At 37.1% G+C, this 23,946-nt stretch overlaps 1 protein-coding gene across 8 annotated transcripts in view; it reads right to left on the bottom strand.

Annotated features, from left to right (window-relative positions):
* The window catches only part of NR3C1 (nuclear receptor subfamily 3 group C member 1), a 111,667-nt gene that overhangs the window by 23,511 nt on the left and 64,210 nt on the right, over window positions 1-23,946 (bottom strand). For 7 of the 8 annotated variants that reach the window (XM_046666091.1, XM_046666090.1, XM_046666093.1 and 4 more), the window contains 2 exons: window positions 7,093-7,259; window positions 1,007-1,123 (listed from right to left, as the gene is read on the bottom strand). In XM_046666091.1, coding sequence (XP_046522047.1) covers window positions 1,007-1,123; window positions 7,093-7,259 — 284 coding nt within the window. The remainder of the gene's footprint in view (window positions 1-1,006; window positions 1,124-7,092; window positions 7,260-23,946) is intronic. The other variant, XM_046666094.1, reaches the window with a different exon arrangement.

The following is a 23,946-nucleotide window of genomic DNA, read 5'->3' as shown; positions in this document are numbered from 1 at the left end:
TCTGGATTAACTTACGTAGTCATTTAATTGGTCTCTTCATACAAGATTTAAAATTCAGTGTTGCTTCTTGCAGGAAACTTTCCCTCCTTTTCAGGACAGAATTAGGTGACCCTCCTCTTGCTTCTGTGTTTTGTAGTGTGCCATACCATTTTGTGATTGACCCTCCAACCTAACTAGACAACAAACTCCTTAAATACAGGCACGATTTTATTCATTTTATGTCTCGTGCCAGCCTTTTTGGTGAGTGCTTGTTGAATGAAAGTGCTATTATCACAACAGATAAGAAGCACGGAGTTTATTAGATCACCACCACCACCTGCATGGAACTTTCAATTTCAACTAAAGCAGATTCCAAACATTTTCTAGAGGAAAGTCTTACAATAGATCAATGTTAATTATACAACTTGTACATAAACAGGGATATGAAACTCAAACCTTATAACTAGTTTCAGGTTTCTTCTTTATTTGAAAAACAAAACAAACAAAACCTATTCAATGCCTCCTTGAGGAGTGTTTTCCCCCCCTGCAGATCTGTAATAAAACATAGGTACATATAGCACCAAGTAAAAGATAAATGGACAGAAAGTTATATTTACATTTTCTGTCCATTTACCTGTCACTTTTCTGTCATTATATGTATATCTGATACAGAAACATTTCCAACCATAGGGAATAGTTTTGAGCCTGAAAAAAGGAACAAGAAAGATAAAAGTAATGTTGCTTCAAGTTTTGTAAGTTTCATTATTACAGAGTTTCCTTTCGTAGTATATAGTCTGGCTATACTGAAATCAGTGTGTGTAATAAAAGCTTGTGAATACACTTAAGCAGAATATGAAATATTCATTAAAAAGTTCCTATTCTTATTAAGCAGTAATATAAAATTATACTAGTTAAGCACATATTTACTGTAATGACTAAATTAATACATCTTCTTGCTTACATTCTTAAAAGTTGAATGATAAATTTTTATATGATGCAGACAATTCCTTTCAGGTATTTACATTACCTTCCAGGTTCATTCCAGCTTGAAGACATTTTCGATAGCGGCATGCCGGGCAGTTTTTTCTTCGAATTTTATCAATGATACAATCATTTCTTCCAGCACAAAGATAATTGTGCTGTCCTATAAAGAAAATAAAGGCATTGTTAAAATTTCACAAGTCTTAAAGGATATTTTTATGGAAAGACTCTGTTTTTGTTTGGGGTGGGACATAGCCAAAGACCAAACGCATTGATTAAGGAAGGTACACTGTACTTGCTTACATTGCCATTACAAAGTTAAGAGGTCAGCTTAAAAAAAGTCTCTGACAAATTAGACATAGTTCATTAAAAAATATTTACTGTAGTATACCTATAGAAAAGCGCCCAAATCATAAGGGTACCATCTAAATTTTCATAAACTAAACACCTCTCCATGTTATCAGCTCTCAGATCAAGAAGCAGAACAGTACCCCATAAACCCTCTTCTTGCTCTTTTCCAGTCACTACCCACCAAAGGTAACCTCCTTCTTGATAAATTGTGCTTTAAACAGTTTCTTCTTGTAACAGTTACAGAAGATGTCTGTAATCACTATTTTATTATGGGACGACTAAAGAAAGAGGAAACTGGTTAAATATCTAGACAGTCCCAAAGGGAAAATGACTTTCATTCAACATTACACCACCATATGTAAATAAAATGTGCTCCCCCTCCCAATTTTAAATGAAGTGATAGGTAAATACTTAAATGTTAAGGTTGCCAGCAACTTGTCAGGTGAATCACAGACTTGGCAAACTAAACTACAGTATGTAGATCTTACAGAGATCTGTTCATTATTTCACATGCTTTTAGAATATAAGAATATTTGAATTGACCATTGACTGCAAATATTAAAGACTGTTACTGTCTAAAATCTTCTGGCACCCTGTATTAAAAGAGGTAAAAGTGCAGTTTTCACTTTTGTGGCAAAAATTTTTAAGGAAAAGACTAAAAGCCTCCCTCCCCTCCCCTAAATGCCCATTCTTGTAGTTTTCTTTTAATCTGGTTATTGAATGTTGAAGAAAACTATCTGAGGATCAGCTGGCCTGGCAAAAACTGAAAGGATCCTCCTATGCAAGACCAGCTTATCTAAATAGACACACTAGATAATTAAGAGTCCATACACTAGAGGGGATGGTCTTCACAAGACTGCAGGACATTTCTCTTCTCAAAAATAAATCATATTCAAAGAAAAGGGAAAAAATCTCCATTATCCATTCACTAAGTTGACTATACCTAGTTCTGATTTCTGGGAAAAGATCTTTTATGCATAAAACAACCTAAGACTTGACGTGGATGAAAACAAACTATATTCACTTCTTCCTAATATGATAAATCACAATGCTCTTTAAGTTTTGGGTAGATGGTTAACTGTATCAGGTTCCGTTCTTTGTGAGGAATAGGCCACAGAGTTAACTAATGGCCTGCAATTCAGCTTTGTTCCAGAGCTGTTCTCCACTGCCAAATGTCTGTACCAGCTGTTTCAATTCCTTTCTGTATTGTGTATACAGAATCTGTGTGTAAGTTTCCTAGCTTCTTTACTTGGATATGAAAATGGAAGCACTAACCCAATAATTTTATCCTATATAAAGCAAAAGTAGGAACAACAGATGCATCCATAGTTGAAGCAGTTATAATATAAAGAAGTTCTACAACATAAGAATGTCCCCAAATCATTGTACTGCAGTTACTGGAAGAGACAATTGAAAAAATTACTAATTGCTAAAAACAGAAAAAATTTCAATGCTTTATTTATATTCAACTGAAATAGCAAATTGTGCCTATTATGCTAATAATGATTTTTTTATCCCACATATGTCCTGAGCACAACTAAGAATCTGAGCTACAGGATCAGGGGGCATTGTACCTTCCTGAGTTAAAATTAGTCCTGTTTGATTATTAGTATGATAAGCAAGTCTGTATCTTATCTATAAAACTAGGAGTTTCAACTAGTGATCACTATTTTACAAGGTATAGACATGTATCACTAATAGTCACTCCCTGTTGATCCTTTTGATAAGATATGAGACATCTTAGTTTGGAGTTCCTATGTCTTCTACCACTTGGTAAATTCCCTTTCTAACTAAGAGAGTAGATGTCAGAAGAAGAGCCTTCAGGCCCGTTGGAATTTCTTCATATTGTTTTGTTTGCATTGTAATTTATTTTTATGGCTAAAATCAATTTTTTTAATTATTTTTTTGCTGAGGAAGATTCGCCCTGAGCTAACATCTGTGCCAGTCTTCCTCTATTTTGTACATGGGTCACCACCACAGCATGGCTGCTGATGAGTGGTGTAGGTCTGCACCCAGGAACTGAACCCAGGCTGCTGAAGTGGAGCACACTGAACTTAAATACTAGGCCATGGGACCAGCTGTGGTTAAAAAATCTATTTTTGGCAAGTGATTCTGGTTTCTATTTATGGTAGGTGGGGTAGCCAGCCCCCAAGATGAACCTGAATGGTCTCTGTCTCTTGGTATTCATACACTTGTGTAGTCCTTTCCCATATTATATCAGTATTGGTCTGTGTGACCAATAAAATATGGTAGAAACGACAGTACATCACATCTGGGATTAATTATAAAGACGTTATGTTTCCATATTGGTCACATTCTCTCTTGTGGACGATTTGTTCTGGGGGATGCCAGCTGCTATGTGGAGAGCAGCCCTAGAGGCAGCCCACATAGTGAGGAACTGAAGCTTCCTGCCAAAAGCAATGTTAGTGGGCTTAGAGGTGGATCGTCCAGTCCCAGTCAAGCTTTCAGGTGACTGTATGAATGTAGAACCTCATGAGAGTTCTAGGACTACTCAGCTAATAAGCTGCTCCCAAATTCCTGACTCTCAGAAACTGCATGACATAATAAATTCTGTTGGTTTAAGCCACTAATTTGGGGGGTAATTTGTTGCACAGAAATAGGTAATACAGTAGGGATAGTAAAGTTGGTTTTTTTAGTTAAATTTTAAAAAAGAGTGAATCAAGAAAAATATTAAGTAATAAATAGAAGTGATGCACGGACATGATTAACATGAAAGTGGTACAGGAAATGGGAAACACAGCAAGGGCATGTTCTGGGGTTTTCTGCAGCTTATATACCCTATTTGAAGTATCCAAGTTTGAAACGTGAACTGTGACTATCAGCTTGAACTTCTTTCTTTACCTGCTCTCAAAACAGTGTGGTGTAGTAGAAAGTGCACTGGTAAGGTGCCAGGAAACCCTTGATCTGAATTGCAGTTCTATTTCCTAGCGGTGTGATCTCAGTAATGTTTATTAACATTTTTTGAGCCTCTCTTTCCCCATCTGTAAAGTAGGAAAATTAGCACCTACCTTTCTGGGCTTCTGCAAAGGTTAAAGGCAATATACTGTAGAAGGTTCTTACAATAGTGCCCAGCACATTGTAAGCACTCAGTAAGTGCTAGCTATTAAATAATTCCTTGTGATTACTTTCACCTCAGTATCTAACTAGATTATAAACTGCCAGGTGACAAGACTTTTATCACATACCTCTCAGGGCGTCAGTGTAGCACTGAGGTTAAGAGCCTGTTTGGAGACAGCTGTGTTTGAATCCTAGCTCTGCCACTTAAACTTTCTGAGCCTCAATTTCCTAGTCTGTCAAATATGGATCCTAATAAGATCTAAGCACTCACAGAGCCATTAATTAAATGGTATGACTTATATAATATAAAAGAGTAACTCGTAAATTAAGTACATGGTAAATTAAGGATAGTTGATGCCTATCCTCCATTATGACCCACCAACAAAAACTGTGCAAAGGGAACATAAGAAAAAGGGACTCAAGGAAAAAAAAAGGCCACTAAACTAGTATAAATCGAAAGAAATAAAGCTACCCAAAGTTCTTTTCTGTATGTAGAAAAGCGACTTCCACAATATCGAATAAAAAATTCAAATGTCTATCCTTGATCTGGGTTGTATGGACAGTAAATAAGTAAAACTTGTGCAAATTTCCTAAAACTACTTAAATGTTGGGGTATTTTTTATACTATGCCAATTTTGGGGATAACCTATTCTAGCAGGTGTTAAAAATGGAGTACAAATCATACAAACTACATCTTTGTAAGTGTTTAAAAAAGTGCTCCAAAATATGTCTCTGGGCTTTAAAACATATTTCCATCATGTCTAGATAGGAAAAGTAGAAGAACTGTTATGAGTTAGGTTTTCAAAGGATTAGAGAATTTTAGAGCTGGAAGGGACCTTGGAGAACTTTAAAATGTAAATAAAGGATTTACTTAACAGTCTACATTTAAACCTTTTCTTACTAATCATGTGATCTAGCCATCATACTTAACTGAAATACTTAGATGATAATAAACATTTTAAAATAGTATAGCTAACATCCAATGAAATTTTACCTAAAAACAAGTATAAGGATTTAATTCTAAAGCAGAGATTAAGCCCAGAGGGCATATGGCCCTCATTCCTGTTTTATTTGGGGAGGTATGTTTAGTTTAGTTTAGTTTTTTTCCTTTTTAAATTGCATTTGGATGCTTTTAGGCAGGCCATGCTTGCACTCTCTAATATCAGTGCCTGCCCTCTTTCTCCCAGTTGTATTATATTTCGCCAATTGACATATACTTGGTCCCTGTAGGCATTTGAATTTGTAGCCCTGGTTTTAAAGAATAATTTTAGTTAAAATGGAGGAGAATGAAAAATGTTTTTTTAAATACTCATATTTAAGTCTCCATTGTCTCATTCTGAATTTCACTTTCAGAAACCAATTTGTCAATATTATTTATTATATAATAAATATGTATTATTTTATTATTTATTATATTATTTATGTATTATTTATTATAACAGCAATAATGTATTACTGTCATTTCCAGGATATAAATGCAGTGATAACTAATCAAAGTGCTCAACAAAGAAAAGTAAGGACAAGAGGAGGCTTCCTTTTCTTGCATCTGTGGTAAATAACATCTACCTTGTCAGAGGCCTTGCACTAAGCGGGGCTGGGCTTTACTTACGAGTCTACTCAATAGTAGACTGGTCAAAGCCTGTATCCCTGTGCACTATGTGGGGAAACATGAGTAATTTTATAGTTGGTTATGTATTAAAAAGTAATCCAAGCAAAAGAAAATGACTCATCTAACTCTTAAGGATATGCAAATACAACTCTAGCCAAATCATCATCCTTATCCTTCTTATACTGTGAATGAATAATTGTATTTCTTTCAAAATTAATATAATCAGAGCTTTAGGTAATTCATTCAGGACACACTGCCTTCAAACTGTTTTACAACCAAATTACGTAACAGTTTTTTTCCAAGAGGATTCATTGGTAGTATTAGAAAATTTTAGAATAACTTCCAACAATAATTTGCTATGGAATGAATTTCTCCTTCTTTAAGGAGTTGATGCTATTGCCCTTGTCAGCAGGCTGAAGCCATAAGAAGAGTAAAGTTTGTATTATAATATTCATGTGGTGAAATCACCTTCTCTAAAACACTATCTTTCCTGACCTCCTGAAGCAGTTTATCACTTACTCCTCTGTGTTACAATCTCTGTACCTTCTAACTGTTAACTCATCTTTCACTTCAAGTAGACTGTGACCTCCCAGAGGGCAGGGATCAGGTCTTAGGTTGTATTTATACAACTTAGCACGGTGCCCTGGCTCAATAGAAAAATTAAAACCAAAACACTCCCCCCCACCCCGTGCCCTCAGTTCTCATTGTCATTCATTTTTGCTGGACTGGAATCATTGGTGGCTTTAAAACCAACTAGTTTATGGGACTTAAAGCCTGTTATTCTAATACAATGAGCATTATGTTACTGTCCAAGTCTAACACCATCATTTCACATGATAACACTTTCTTAGTTACCTTCTGTTCTCTGACCAAACTCCCTCCCTTCAATTCATATTTTTCTATTTTATTCTAGTTCTGCCTGTGTTGCTTTTTTAAGAAATCTCTTTCCCACTGCAGGACCGAGGAGCCACTCTCCTCTCCCTGCTTTACTAACTTCTAGCCTTAATGGGCTTTGCATATAATAGAAATTTCAAAATCCACTCTGAGAAACAGGAACCAAATAGAGGAAAAATAAAACTCTTCAAAACACACACTACCTTCCACTGCTCTTTTGAAGAATACTTTACAGCTTCCACAAGTCAAGACCCCATAATGACATCCTGAAGCTTCATCAGAGCACACAAGGCAGAGTTTCGGAGGTGGTCCCGTTGCCGCTGAGGAGCTGGATGGAGGAGAGCTTACATCTGGTCTCATTCCAGGGCTAAAGAAGAAAGCAATGTTATGATTTAAGTGTCAGGACTGTCAAAGGAATATCAAAATACAGTTCTTACTCCACAGTGAGTGTGTTCACACTGAACTCTGGCTTCAAGTACTAGCAAGCATTAAAATATCCTATCTAAATATATTCAAATAATGTTTTGTTCTTATTTTATACAAAATTAATAGTGAGGTCATTTCTTTTTTAAGTATCCCCTAAAAAGAACAGTGAAATTGTACTTCACTTAGAAATTACAATTTTTAGTTGCTTAGGATTTATAATCACCTTTATTAAGGTGTCATTTACGATAACATTCACCACTTATAAGCATACAATTGATGAGTTTTGTTGAACAGACAGTTATGTAATACCACCATGATCAAGAAATTGTATTATATCCATCACCCCAAAAAGATGCCTCCTACTCCTTTAATTGCTTAGGACATCATTCCTCCCCCCCCACCACAATTTTAAGATCTTGTACAGGCATCTTTCTAAATTTACTCAAGTCTCATTACAGATCTACCCACGCCCTCTACTAGAGTAAAAACTTTTTACAATATTAGGATTTAGTCCTATATGTCTCATTCCCAATGTAATCCTAGCTGAAACCACAGTTTCTTATGACTTAGAAAAGACTGATGCAGAAACATTACTTTCTATAACCTTCTTGTCTGGCTTGCAGTAAGACTGGAAAAAGCACTAGGCTTTCAACAGAAAGGACCATCCTGCCCTCCTCACTCGATGAAAATATGCCCTGGAGAAATACTTAGAAAATGGGAATCTGCTTCTCCTACTAGGTCTCATCTCACTACAAGGAGTGTAGATTTAGTGTTTACAGATAAATATTCTTTTCCTAATTTATTATTTTGAAAACTTTCAAAGTCTCAGAAATGTTGAAATAACTGTACCATGGATATGTACCCTTTACCTATACTCACCAATTCTTAACATTTTGCCACATTTGCTTATGAAGATGTATTTTTTATAAACCAAGGAAACATCCTTTTAATGTTGGAGGAAAAACTCACTATAAAACATTTCATAATAGATGATACAATGGTTACTAATGTTGTATCTTCCTGAAGAATTTTTATCTTACATGCTAACTTTAGAAATATAACTGTATTGTATAACAGAGTTTCTAACCTTCTAATCTTGTGTAACTGTAAAAAGAGTCTCTACAAAATTTCTAGAGGCTTCCCATTCCTTCTCTGGTTATGCGTTTTTCAGAAACACGGATGGTAGCAATCTGTTGATTTTGGAGCTCTACATATTAAAGTGTTTTGTTTTTCACCTATATAAGAACTTTCATAAACATACCATTAACTTTCTCTGAAATTTTCTTAATTTTCCTATTCTCTAAAAGAGATGGCATTTAGGAATAAACTTGGGGTGTTAGTTGTCTCTTTGTCATTCTTCATTATTGCAGCCAGTAACAATACTAAATCTCAATTACAAATGTGATTGAATTAATTCACAGAGCAAACTAACAAATTGTCTTGGTTGTTAACATGGTTAGAAATTATATTTATTAAGTAATATCTTTTTTGTTCTGTTTTAGGAATAAAGTTAAAAGGTAATTATAGAATGACAATTTGTTTTATAAATGTCACTTGAAGTAATTAGGCCAATAAATCTAAATAAGCTCCTCTTAAATTCTGTCCTGAAATGAAGCTTACTGCACCTTGCCAACCCTCTGTTTGTCTAAGAAGCTCAGTCAACAGGACAGCATTCCCACGACCCCAGTTCTGGGAATAGGCCCCATGGTTTCACATTGTTCTCTGAACACTCTCAAGAAGAATTTCTGGATGTTTCCATATCACAAGGCATTGATTCCCTGCTAGATTTAGGAGAATGGACCGAGTACATATTGAAAGCCTACAATGGAAGAGAATACCTGAAATGACTCTCCTGTACGTCTGGCACGAGCCACCCTTGATTGATGGAAACTTGTGACTAATGTAGAGGGCTGCTCTGGGCCAGAGTTTTACAGAGAAGTAGGAAGGTCTTGGAATGAGTGAACAGAGCAATGCCTTAGGGAGGCAAAAACTTCCTTGGCTTCTGTTCTGAAGATGCTCCTATTCCTGCTCAGCCAATCTCTGTTACCTGACATCTATTTTTAGGAACCAACCAGTTGTTTTTATATTTAGTTTATGGAAAATGAGTGCAGTATTTAAAGACTTGAAAGGTTCTGTAATGTTTTCCCAATCAATTATATATATCTATTTTTATACGTAAGGTATATATTTATATGTACACATACATACATGTATGTATGTACTTAAAATAGTACTTTGTAGTATTCTATAGTTTTAAAACACTTTCATGAATAGAATCTCATCTGTCCTCTCAACAAACCTGTGAAAAGGATATCACCACCTCTAGATGAGGTCATGCAGTAATAGGAGATTGATCAGGCAGCCTATTTGTGGTTAAACTGACTTGTTTCAGATCTTAGCTCTACCACTTAAAAACTTGTATAACCTTGGGTAGGTATCTCCTACTTTGAGTCTCAGTTTCCTCATGAGTAAACTGGGAAGGACATCACCTGTGTGTGTGTTGTGAAAACAGGAGAACACACAGAAAGTCTAGCACATAGTTCCTGCATATAGAAGGTACTCGATAAACGTTCATTCTTTTCTCTTTCAGGAAAACTGCAGATTTTATCAAAAAGCATTATGAGGGCCAGCCTGGTGGTGCAGCAGTTAAGTTCACACCTTCCGCTTCAGTGGCTCAGGGTTTGCTGCTTTGGATCCCAGGTGCGGACCTATACACCGCTTATCAAGCTATGCTGTGGCAGGCATCCTACATATAAAATAGAGGAAGATGGGCACAGATGTTAGCCAAGGGCCAATCTTCCTTAGCAAAAAGAGAAGGATTGGTGGCAGATGTTAGCTCAGGGCTAATCTTGCTCAAAAAGCAAAAAGTATTACAAGTATTGTGTAAGTGGAAAGTAGTAGTATTCTGTCTAAAACTAAAACCTAGGACAGTATTCCCAAATTCTCACTTATAAATTAGAGCGTATGCAGAACATGTTCAGGCTACTCAACCCTTAGCCTCAGATGACAAAAGAGAAAGTTAAAACTGAATGAACAAATGGATCGATAGAACTGTAGCTAAGAATCTGGATCTTAAGTCAGGCTTTGGCATCCCTTCAGGCAGTCATTCTAGGCTACATCAGATTAGAACTGAGTACATGGAAAGCTGCCAAGTGCACCACACACATCAGTGGAAAAAATCAGTCTTCACACAAATATGAGGACTTTGATGGCACATAATGAACACCATTGGGAGAAATGGATGAATGCAAAACAGTATTCAATCGAAGACGTGACCCAGCGATATTGCTAAAAGGACTAGGGTGCAACGAAACGGTTAGAACTCAAAGGAAAACCATATGGAATCACCATCTTTTAATAAGAAAACAAGGCAGAAAGAAAGAAAAAGCACACCATAATAAGAATGCATATTACACCCCCTTTGAATGGAGAAGCTAAAATGTCCTGGTCTTTGCTCAATGTGTGTTTACAGCTGTGCCAAACATTCTGAAGATGCTAAAAGATTCTATTCTGAACTGACTATATCCAGGGTGCTTTCTTTTAAGTGCAGAGTCATAGGAACAAAATACCTTGTTTCAGGTGAATACTTGAAAGCTGTTTCCCATTCAGAATGGAGTGTGTGCTGGACACCAAGTTATTCCTGAGGCTGTGTTCACATTAGAGTTGAGAGAGAAAAAACAAATAAAGCTGGGTTTTTCTATTTAATTCTCTTCCAAGAAAAGCAACTGATGAAAGGAGGATCATAGACAGACAGTCATGGATGGATCATGAAAGTTTATAACACACCTTGAGTAGCATGTAAAAAGTGCAGGTAAATTACACTCTTTCATTCAGCACACACTTTCTGGCACCTGAATGCCAGGTACTGTGAGGATACAGAGGTCGGATCATATGGGCAAGTCATATCATGCATGAAATGCATTACTGAAATGATAATGAACCCTGAAACTTTGATCGAGGTAGGAGTAGCATAATCTTTTTTAGCTGCCTTTTGTGTCAGTACTACTAGGAAAAGAGTCAGCGATATAAACAGACATTACATCTGAGTTCAAATTCTAGCTCCAGTGCTAGCTGTGTGACAGGGGCTTGCTGATTTAACCCCTGAGTCTGTTTCCTTATTGGTACCATTTTAGGAACTTTTATGTGGATTATATATTAGTTACATAAAAGTACTGGCATACATTTGGTGATCATCAAACAACATGTCTCTCTCCTCAACCCCCAGGCATTAACTTCTTTTTTCTCCCTCCCCCAACTCCTCCTTCCCTTCTGGAGGATCTCAGGGAAAGAGAAATAGTCTTCCCTGTGAGCCAAGGGAGGATTAATGGTCCTCCAGAAGCTTAAATTCAGGTAATTGTAGATGTTCTTTTTTGATACTACACCAAAATTTGACAACTTAGTTTTTTAAAGGTTAGTTTTGCAATGTGGAATCTGAAACCATTATCAGTGAACTTGCTGTGACTCTGTTATGTTAAAATCCATTGGTCTGTCTTGCACTTTGAATGGACCTTTTACCCATGCATGATTTTGTACTGTGATGCATAGGTCAGTTGGAAAATACTGGTTCACTAAGTTCCGCAGATCTTCCAAATGTTGACACAATTCATGATACAATATAAAACAATCACATTTGTCAAGCTTACAGTGGTAGATATAAATTTTCCAAAACTCTAAATTTTGTTTGAAAGCTCTAATTTTTATCAATTGGCAAAAAATACTGTCAGTTGTCTTCCTTGAAGTGATAAGCTCACTTGAGTCATTTTTGAGAAAACATCTCTCAAATACCCAAGGCTGAAAACCATAGTTTATCCATGGTATACCATGAAAAAAGTGGCTTTTTCAACTCACAGCTTAAACAGTCTTAGATACGTTTTTCTTTGAGGCAGTCATCAAATGCAGCACGAGTGCTTTATGCATCTTCCCATTTTGTCACAGATAGATATTAAAAAGACACATATATTCAAGGGTGGATATTTAACAGAATTAATTATATATTGGTTTTCTTTCTTTTTTAACTGTGAGTGCATGGCTGTGAATACAATGATTACTGTATCCTAAGACGCAAGCAGTTTTACTTACCATTGCTGTTGTACCATCAGTGCAAATGTCAACACAGTGAAAAAGGCAAATAAAGATTATGTATTATCATGAAAGTAGTTCTGAAAGGGTCTTGGGGACTCCCAATGGTCCATGGACCACATTTTAAGAATTGCTGTTACAGTGAATAGTGAGGACCGTAAATCAGACAGACTAGACGAAATGCAAGAAATTCATTTGGAAAAAAAGGCAAAAAGGGTATTATTACCGCAGAGAACAAGTGTTAGTTAACACGGGGAAAAAATCCTGGAAATAAAGCTGCTACAACTGGATTAATTTTTACCAACTACAAATGGAATAGGTATATTCTCATTGGCTCACCAGTTTTTGTCCAAATACCCTAAGTGTTTCTCAATTGGGAGCAATTTTGCTCCCTAGGGGACATTTGGTAATGTCCCCTGAAGACATTTTTGAGTGTCACAACTGGGGAAATGCTACTGGCATCTCGTGAGAAGAGGTTAGGGCGCTGCTAAACATCCCACAGTGCACAGGACTGTCTCCCACAACAAAGAATTCTCCAGCTTCAAATGTCAATAGTGCTGAGGTGAAGAAACTCTTGCCACAAAGCTTTAAGCAACATAAAGTGGAGAAAAAAAGAAAATTCAACATGGACCAGAAACATATTTTAAAACCTTCGAAACTATATCTTTAAAAATGGGGCAACTGCCCTACTGAGGCAACCCTAAATATTCTTTGATTCAAGACAATCCAAAAAGAGATTCAGAACAGAGCTGAGGCCAGGGACTATACAGGTTTAGTGACTAGCTTGAGTCAGTAATTTACTTGTATTTTTCCCTCTAGAGCTAGCCCTAAAAGGTGGTTTTTACACATTAAAGTCGCCTGCACTTTTCCTATCTTTGTTCATTAGGAAAAATGTAAATACTCAGCTGCATACACCAGGTGACTATATTTCCTGCCCATTTATCCCTGCATTCGCTAAAGGATTACTGATTTGTTTGATAATAAGCTACGGAATAGTTTTCAAATCAAACAGAAAAATACTCTGGGAGAAGGCTTTCACAATATTTCTCTTAAATGGTTTCAGCAGGACACATTTTATCTTATTTTATTAAGCCAAAGAAAAACTGATTATTCTCTTTGCGTTTTTGAGAGAGGTTTCTATTGGTTTTAACTTTAGGTGCATTTTAGGACAGTTTCTCAAACTGTGCATCATTTATACTCAATCGTCTTAGGGAGGAGGTTAGAGCAACAAAACTTGTACTGTAATAGGCCAGTAACATTTTTACTAAAGGATGAGTGAAGGAGATTCCCACCTGCCCGCCCCCCCGCCAATCTGTGAGACACCAATGGCCTGTCCATGTCTCTGGGCTTAGTTTCCTTGTCCGTAAAATGAAGGTCTTGAATCAATAAACTCCAAGAAGCTGTCCATATTTCCCAAGGTGTGGGGTAGGGGTAGCAGTAGGAGGTACAGAAGAAAATACTTGGGTCTGTAAAGGCTTCCTTGGATCTGTATATTTATTCCTATAAAGAGAGAATATGGTCACCTTATCTATGCTTCTTTCTTAAAGTCTAACACGTTTCCCAGAAGAAATAATTTTCTTTCTCTTTCTAAGAATCAGTCCTCTGGTCTGGTCATTGTGTTAGCTAGCTTAGTTCCTAACAGATGAAATCTTGTAGCACCCCTCTCTCAGGCTGCATGTATTCTCACTTCTGTTTGCTCAGGTTTGCATTAGGGGACGTGAGTTTTAATGGGGAGTAATGATGATGTGGTATACAGAACACTAAGACAAAGAGTAAGTAGCAAGAACAGTGAAGAAAACCTTTTTTCATTACATGGTTATTTCTAGAGTGAAGACCTGATTTTGTTCTTTCTGATGCTTTCTCATTTCTTAAGAGCACAGAAGTATAATTATGGTTTGGTACACCAAATTATTAATGTGACATCTTCAAAGAAAGCAAGAACAAGTTTGAGACAGTGGTACACTTATTGCTGCCTTCTAATATATATCTCACTATAATATCCAGGGTTGAAACTGATGGCCATGGAGTTGTGTTTTTGAGCTTGAATCTCACCTTTTTTTTTCTGTTCTTTCTTGACTTGGATTTTTCTCATATACCAGTGCATTTGTAGTTTTATTAGGTTCTATTTTTAGAGAGTGGGTGGTAACATCTTAACATTTTTTGATTAAGTTGGTTCAGCTCTGGTACTATTTGTAGATATCTTCAGTGTGAGGTCCCTTAGTTGAAAGCCATTGTTATTATTAATTATTTGTAATTGCATAGTAAGCCTGAATTTGGGCTTGTGCCTGCATCTTTTGTATTTTGTACATTCAGTTATTTAAACTTTGGGAGTCCTCTTCAGTTTCATTCATGTACATCTACTTTGTAGATTAAGTAGACTTTGTCAACTACGGTCTTTTTTGGGTTTGTAGTTTAGTTTAGAATTGTGTTAAATTGATGGCTTGTATTCGACCTCATTTTACATTAAAGTAAATTATCTAATTTTTGAATTCTAGAATTTTGAACACTTACTGTAATTTGTAATATAGCTACTGTGAAATACTTGAATAAAGATGACAAGGAAAACAAGAATCCCTGTCATTTCCACATCAACTACGATAGCAGCATATTTCTCAATATCTTACTCTATTCTTAGAGAGGCTTGAATTCCTCTCACTATATTTAGTAACCCAGGTTTAAATGTAGAGGTTTTGCCAATTCCAGCCCTTTTCCCACATCCTATTTATTACTCTAACAGTATATCATGTACTTTTTTCTTCCTTCCCACTCTGACTGCCACCATCTTAATGCATGCCTTCCTGCTTGCCTTAACCACTGCAATGGCTCCAGCTGCTTCTCTTTCCATTTTGTTCCCCAAACTGCTAAAACTCTTTTTGTCCATCATGATTAAAACTCTCTGTGGTTCCTCCATTGTATATAGTACAGGCCCAACATGATCCACAATCTTGTTCCTCCTTCTTTCTCCTATCATATGTCTTCCTGATCCTCTACACAGCCATTTGGTTTCTTTATCACCTTAGGGATCCTATATTCTACAGATATTTATGAAATTACTACTACCTGCCACATTTCTCCTGGGAGCTTGTGCTAAGATCTGTTCTCCCAGCCTGGAGCATCCACCATGGATCTTCTGATCCATGACAACTTCTAGATTCCCTTAAACATTGCCATGTAGCACTTTTCATAGGTGATCCTATGATACCTTTTGAGGTATGTTCCTATCAATAATTACTTTTAGGTAGGGTCCATGCCTTAGGCCTCTTTATATCACCAGCATCTTGTACAGTGTCCAGTATATGTTATTTTATTTAGCTTATTTATACATTATATCTTTATCTGTTCTGCAAAAGAATTTGAGGCAGTTAACATGGTAGATGTTTATGAGAGTATATCCAGAATACTAGGAGCTAACATGCAAGCTCTTTATACACATTTATCCCCTTTAATCCTCTCCACAAACTTAAGAAGTGGGTACTAGTTTCACTGTTTTACAGTTGAGGAAACGGAGATTTAGAGAAGTTGACTTGCTTAAGGTGACAAAGTAGCAAAGTCAGGACTCAAAACCAGGTCTTTCTGACACCAGAATCAGTGTTCTTAACCAATCTTCCACTTCCCTCACTAGGATAAAGTGGCAAACTGAGCAGCTGAGGTAGATGTAGGTCTTCAAATTGAGGAAGAATGCCTTCAACTTTGTAGGCTGATGTCCGATGTCTCAGTGATATGCAGCAAAAAGTAGCAAGTTCTTGTGCCCGCTTCCAATCCTGATCTGCCACATGAAGATTTTTGCCCACATAAGGGTTGCCAGAGCAGGTCAAATAGGTAAAAACAGTTGCCTTAAAATTGTGCAACAGTCTGTATTGTTTGACTAAATTTTCAGATGATCCACAAACTCTGTATAGCTCATAGTGCACTATTAGCATAATTCTTAAATCCTACAAAGATGTTTGTAAAATCAAACAAAAGCAGAACAGCTATGCTATATTCATATTTATACTAATATAAAAGAAGGAACAAAACCTTCAGAACCAACCTCAACTTGATCTAAGGCCACATACTCCCTCCTTCCCTGCCCTCAGTCAAAAGCTAGGGCTTAATTCTTCGATTCTTAGATTCTTACATTAGTGTGAGAACTTCTTGGTTTCTCTATTATGCCAGTCTCCCTGATGAGTTTTTTAATTTTATTTTTTATTTTTCCTTTTTTCTCCCCAAAGCCCTGGGTACATAGTTGTATATTTTTTGTTGTGGGTCCTTCTAGTTGTGGCATGTGGGATGCTGCCTCAGCACGGCTCGATGAGCGGTACCATATCTGCGCCCAGGATCTGAACCGCCGAAACCCTGGGCTGCTGAAGTAGAGTGCGTGAACTTAATCACTTGGCCACGGGGCCGGTCCCCAGATGAGTTTTTTTGCTATATACATTTCCCTCAGGTTTTGATGATGATGCTTTCACTTCATTCCCTGGATCCTAAATACTCACTGAAACAAATTAAAGGAATAATTTTAAATATTTAATAAATAGTGAAAACATTGGTAAACTTGTCCTTGGAAGAGGAAGGAAGAAAGAAATAACAAAGCAGTCTTTAGAATGATATAAAAGTTACTTAATGGACATCAGCAATATAAGCAAACACTCCCATCATAGTAATAATCATATTGGAAACCAACTTACTGATTTTTAATTCTATGTGCCAAGCTCCATGGCTAGGTACTTTAATAAATATATTCTCTCAAATAATCCTTACTACTAGTCCATTTTACAGATGAGAATACAGAAATTTAGCCGTTTGTTTGTCCAAAATCACAGCACAACCTGGATTTGAATTCAGCACTGCCTGATTCCAAAATCCATATTCCTTACCTCCATGACTGTGTTGCCTGACAGAGACCTGCAGTGTAATATCCATTCAGCTTGATAGTTTTTAAAAGACTGAGTCAAGTTGATAGTCTTGAGGAAAAGTTAAAACATCAAAAATAATTTTTTCCCCCTCTTCTGACTATGCTTGGTATCACAATCGAGTAGAAATTATCATATTGACTTTCATTTTTTCTTTAGATTCTTGTTATATTGACGTATCTTAAAATTAGCATATTCACATTCTAAATTATTAAGATAGTGTCACATTAGCCATTAAATACTGAATTAACATGGAGACCATGTATGAAAAATGTGAAAATAGAAATAGGAGTGCTTTGTATATTCATAAACCATTTTTGCTCTTAAAGGAGCTTTGAAGCAATTATGTTTGACTAACACATTAGACCTTAGAATTTTTTGAGATGCACTTAATTTTTCTGAAATATACTGTTGCACCTAAGTATCCAGTTGGAGGTATATAATATGAATAATAATTTCTGTACTGTTTTGGAAAATGTGTTAATACTTACAGTAAAATTTAGAAGTTAATTTTATACAGCTTTAACTAGAAAGGAGCTGTTTAGTCACATTACCAGTATTACAGATAGAAGATTTACATCTTTTGACTGGAAAAAATTATTGATGCAAATTAACATGTCAACTGATGTTGAGAAGACTGATAAAGCCAAAAAATTGTGGTTACTCAATTTAAAGGCACTAAAGTACCATAATTATACACTTAACTTGACTATGTAATAACAGCTACAATTTATTTAGCCCTTCTTATGTGCTAGGCACTTGATATACAGAGTCTATAATCCCTTGAAAATAGATATCACTAATCTCGCTGTACAGATGCAGAAATAAAGATTCAGAAATGTTAGAGAACTAGGGGGTTGTCCAAGACGGTGGCGTAGGAAGATCATGAACTCACCCCCTCCCACGGACACACTGAATCTACAGCTACATATGGAACAATCCCCTCTGAAAAAGAACCGAAAACTGGCTGAACAGCTGCTTCCCATAAAACCAGAAAAGGGCCGCATGGAGGTGGGTAGGAGAAGCTGAGATGTGGTCTTGCCAAAAGCCCCATCCTGGGCATAGGGACCCACAATTAGGAGGGATCTCATAAATCCAGAGCTTCTCCCTGAGGAGCGAAGGGTTCATACCCCACATCAGGCATCCCAACACTTAAGACTTGCACCTGAGAGACAACCCCCAAAACATCTGGCTTTGAAAACCAATGGGCCTCACATTCAAGAGACTGGCTGCAGCAAACTGAGAGACTGTTCTTGAAAAGCTCATGCACAGACTCAGCACACAGGCAACAGCTTGGAAAGCACCCAGACTGTATGTGAAGGAGTCATTTACCAATATCCAACTGTCTACTGGAGGGGCAAGAACCTCTTAGGAAACTCTCCAGGGACAGAGGAACTGGTGGGCGCCATTTTGTGCTCTCCTTCTGCCTGACTAAAGCCAGCAGCACTGTCCTTGTGCTGTCCCTCTGCCACACTCCACTGTGCTGGTATCTCCAAGAAGGGAGCTTTTACACATGTCTGGTGTCCCGTTTTTTGGCATTTTTTTAAAGTCTGGTGTGCCAGTTTTTGTGGTGGCAGCCCAGGGGACACCCCTTGAGTGTCTGGCTCTGGAGGCCAGGGGGGTTTGTGTTCCTGGGTCCCACAGGACGGTAACAATCATAGAGACAGTTCTTGGCAGAGTACCACCCCCAGAGCACTGCACAGATAGCAGACTGAAACACACCTCCAGTCTTTCTGAGAAGGAGGCTTACTTTTTTGTCCAGAAGGTTTTTTTTTTTTTTTTTTTTCAGGAAGATTAGCCCTGAGTTAACTACTGCCAATCTTCATCTTTTTGCTGAGGAATACTGGCCCTGAGCTAAAACATCCGTGCCCATCTTCCTCTATTTTATACGTGGGACACCTGCCACAGCGTGGCTTTTAGCAAGTGGTGCCATGTCCACACCTGGGATCCGAACCAGTGAACCCCGGGCTGCTGAAGCAGAATGGGCGAACTTAACTGCTGACCACCAGGCTGGCCCCTGTCCAGAAGCTTTGACTTGAGGGGGCAGCCTCCTGGCCTGGCATACTCCTAGAGGCCTATGGAGGTGCCTTCAGGGAATGGAGCCCAGTGGGCACAATCTTTCCACTCTACCTCTGACTCACTCCCGCTTGCCACGAACTCCCAGAAGGAGCTTATATTCTGGTCTGATTTCCCTGATTTATGCATTTGCTACCAGGGGACACCTTTACATCACCTGGCTTTGGAGGCCAGGGAGCTTAAACTCACAGGTCCCACAAAACTATAACTAACAGAGAAAGAGTTCTTAAACAGCTACCACTCTCAGGGCACAGCAAGAAGCAACAGACCCAGGTGCTCAGTTTCTTTGTGAAAGAGGCCTATAATCCTACCATCAGAGCAGGAGCCTAAGAGTCAGCCTTCTAATTAAACACACCTCTAGGGGCTGACTGTAAACCTTTCCAGAGACCTTGGAAGGTGAGCATGTCTTCACATACTTCCTCTACTGTGCTCCAAAGCACCAATATCTCATGGAGGAGAGTTCCTACACATGTCTAGTGCCCTGGCTTTTGTGGTTGCCACCTAGGGGACACTCCTTGATCGCTTGGCTCTGGGGGCTAGCAGGGCTTACAATTATGGTCCCACAGGACTGTATAATATTTGCATACTTCAAAAGCTGCTGCCTGAGGGTCTGGGTTCCAATTAGTCTGAAACTAGGTGCTGACTGAGATCCCTCCCTGTGAACACTGACAGGTCTTGGCATGCCATCAACAACTAGAGCTATTAAAAATAAATTAGACTGCTTGGACAATCACAAAGGTTTGAGAGACAACCAAGAGGATGGCAAGGTTGAACAGTAAGGGTTCATTTCCTTCACGAGTCCACTCCTTCAAGACTGGGAGAGGTAGCTGTTTCATTTAATAGATAGAAACAAACACAGAGAGTCAAATAAAATTAGGAAATTGAGGAATATGTTGCAAATGAAAGAACAAGATAAAACCTCAGAAAAAACCCTTAGTGAAACAGAGATGAATAATTTACCTGACAGAGATAAAAGTAATGGTCATAAAGGTGCTCACCAAACTTGGGAGAAGAATGCATCAACACAGTGAGAACTTCAACAAAGATAGGAAATATAAGAAAGCACCAAAGAGAAGTCAGAGAGCTGAAGAATACAATAACTGAATTGAAAAATACACTAGAAGTGTTCAATAGCAGACTAGATGAAGCAGAAGAAAGGATCAGTCATCTCAGACAGAGCAGCAGAACTCACCCAAACAGCAGCAAGAAAGAATTCTAAAAAGTGAAGATCGTTTAAGGGACTTATGGGACAACATCAAGCAGAATAACGTTTGCATTATAGGGGCCCCAGAAGGAGGAGAGAGAGAGAAAGGGACAGAAAATTTATTTGAAGAAAGAACAGCTGAAAACTTCCCTAACCTGGGGAAGGAAACAGACATCGAGATCCAGGAAGCCCAGAGAGTTCCAAAGAAGATGAACCTCAAGAGATCCACACCAAGACACATCATAAGTAAAATGTCAAAAGTTAAAGAGAGAACAAGGGAACCCCTGTAACACTATTAGTAGACTTTTCAGCAGAAACTTTGCAGGCCAGAAGGGAGTGGCAAGATACAGTCAAAGTGCTGAAAGAAAAAACTTCCAACAAGAATACTTAACCTCATGAAGTTATCATTCAGAACTGAAGGAGAGAGTTTTCCAGAAAAGCAAAAGCTAAGAGAGTTCAACATCACTAAACCATCCTTACAAGAAATGTTAAAGGGACTTCTTTAAGCTGAAAAGAAAGGGCACTAATTTATACCACATGAAAGTATAAATCTCACTGGTAAAGGTAAATATATATTAAAAGTAGCATATTAATCATACATAAAGCTAGTATGAAGGTTAAAAGATGAAAGTAGTAAAAAATAACTATTAACTACAATAATTAAGGGAAATAAAAAATAGAAAGATGTAAAATGTGACATCAGAAACATAAAAAGGGGAGGAGAGTAAAAATGTAGTTTTAGAATGTGCTCAAACTTAAGCTGGTATCAACATAAAATATACTGTTACATGTAAGCCTCATGGTAATGAGAAAGCAAAACCTATAGTAGATACACAAAAGATAATGCGAAAGGTATAACACCAAAGAAAGCCACCAAACCACAAAGGAAGACAGTGAGAGAAGAAAGAATCAGAGAGAAACTACAAAAGAGGCAGAAAACAATGAACAAAATGGCAGTGAGTACATACCTATCAATAATTACTTTAAATGTAAAGGGACTAAATTCTCCAAAAGACATATAGAGGATTAATGGATAAGAAAAAGAACACGCATCTATATGCTCTCTACGAGAGACTCAGTTCAGATGTAAGGACACATACAGATTGAAAGTGAAGGGATGGAAAAAGGTGTTCCATGCAAAGAGAAACCAAAAGAAAGCTGAGGGAGCTCTATGTATATCAGACAAAATAGACTTTAAAACAAAGATTGTAATAAAAGACAAAGCAAGGCATTACCTAATGATAAAGGGGTAATTCCAACAAGAGGATATAACATATGTAAATATTTATACACCCAACATAGGAGCATCTAAATATGTAAAGCAAATAGTAACAGACCTAAAGGGAGAGAGAGACAGCAATACAGTAATAGTAGGGGATTTTAATATGCCACTTCCATGAGTGGATGAATCATCTAGATTGAAAATCAATAAGGAAAAATTAGCCTTAAACAACACATTAGACCAGATAGACTTAACAGATCCATAAAAAACTTTCCATCCAAAAGCAGCAGAATACAAACTCATCTCAAGTACACATGAAACATTCTCCAGGGTAGATCATATGTAAGACCACAGAAGTCATTAAGTTTAAGAAGACTGAAATCATATCAAGCATCTTTTCCAACCATAATGGTATGAGACTGGAAATTAATTACAAGAAGACTGGGAAAGTCAAAAATATGTGGATATTAAACAACATGCTACTGAACAACCAATGAGTCAACAAAGGACAAATTAAGACAAAAAAAAAAAAAGCTTGAGACAAATGAAAATGGAAACACAAATAGCAAGATTTATGGGATTCAGTAAAAGCAGTTCTAAGAGAATGATACAGGCCTACCTCAAGAAACAAGAAAAGGAGAAATCTCAATCTTTTCTGCCTCAAGAACTAGAAAAAGAAGAACAAATGAAGGCCAGAGTTAGTAGAAGGAAGGAAATAACAAAGATCAGAGCAAAAATATATGAAATAGAGACTAACAACACAAAAACTAAGAGCCAGTTCTTTGGAAAGATAAAATTGACAAATCTTTAGCTAGAATCACCAAGAAAAGAGACAGGGCTGAAACAAATAAAATCAGAAGTGAAAAAGATGTTACAACTGATACCACAGAAATACAAAAGATCATACAAACATGCTATGTCAACAAATTGGACAACCTAGAAGAAATAAATTCCTAGAAACATACAACCTGCCAAGACTGAATCACGAAGAAGCAGGAAATCTAAATAGACCTATTACTAGTAAGGAGATTGAATCAGTAATCAAAAACCTCCCAAGAAAAGTCCAGGACCAGATGGCTTCTCTGGTGAATTTTACGAAATATTCAAAGAAGAATTAATAGCAACACTTCTCAGACTCTACCAAAAAAATCGAAGGGGAAGAAATGCTTCCAAACTCATTTTACGTGGCTAGCATTACCCTGATAGGAAAACCAGACAAGGACACCACAAGAAAAGAAATTTACAGGCCAATATCCCTGATGAACTTAAGTGCAAAAATCCTCAACAAAATATCTGCAAACTAAATTAAACAGTACATTAAAAGGATCATACACCATGATCAAGTGGGATTTATTCCAGGGATGCAAGGATGGTTCAACATCTTCAAGTCAATCAGTGTGATACACCATGCTTTAACAAAAGAAGGATAAAAATCATATGATCATCTCAATAGACGCAGAAAAAGCACTTGACAAAATTCAATATCCATTTATGAAGATAATTCTCAACAAAGTGGTTATAGAAGGGACGTACTTCAACATAATGAAGGCCATGTATGACAAGCCCCCAGCTGACATCATAGTCAGTGGTGAAAAGCCAAAAGCTTTTCCTCTGATCAGGAATGAGACAACGATGCCCACTCTTGCCACTTTTATTCAACATAGTACTGGAAGTACTAGCCAGAGCAATTAGACAAGAAAAAGAAATGAAAGGTATCCAAATCAAAAAGGAAGAAGTAAAACTTTGATGACTTGCAGATGACACAATATTACACATAGAAAACCCTAAATACTCCACCAGAAAGGATACAAAGATCAATACACCATAATCTGTTGTGTTTCTATAGACGACTAATGAACTAGGAAAAAGAGAAAGTAGGAAAATTCCATTTACAATTTCATCAAAAAGAACAAAATACCTAGAAGTAAATTTAACCAAGGAGATGAAAAGCCTGTACACTGAAAACTATAAAATAATGAAGAAAGAAATTGCAGAAGATACAAAAAAATAGGATATTCTGTGCTCTTGGATTGAAAGAACTAATATTGTTAAAATAGTACTAAGTCAATCTACAGATTCAACGCAATCCCTATCAAAATTCCAACAGCATTTTTCACAGAAGTAGAAGAAACAATCCTAAAATTTGTATGGAACT

Source organism: Equus quagga, chromosome 7, assembly GCF_021613505.1.
Source record: "Equus quagga isolate Etosha38 chromosome 7, UCLA_HA_Equagga_1.0, whole genome shotgun sequence".
NCBI classification, from domain to species: Eukaryota; Metazoa; Chordata; class Mammalia; order Perissodactyla; family Equidae; genus Equus; species Equus quagga.
Note: the sequence above shows the minus strand (reverse complement) of the source record. Positions and strands in the feature narration are given on the sequence as shown.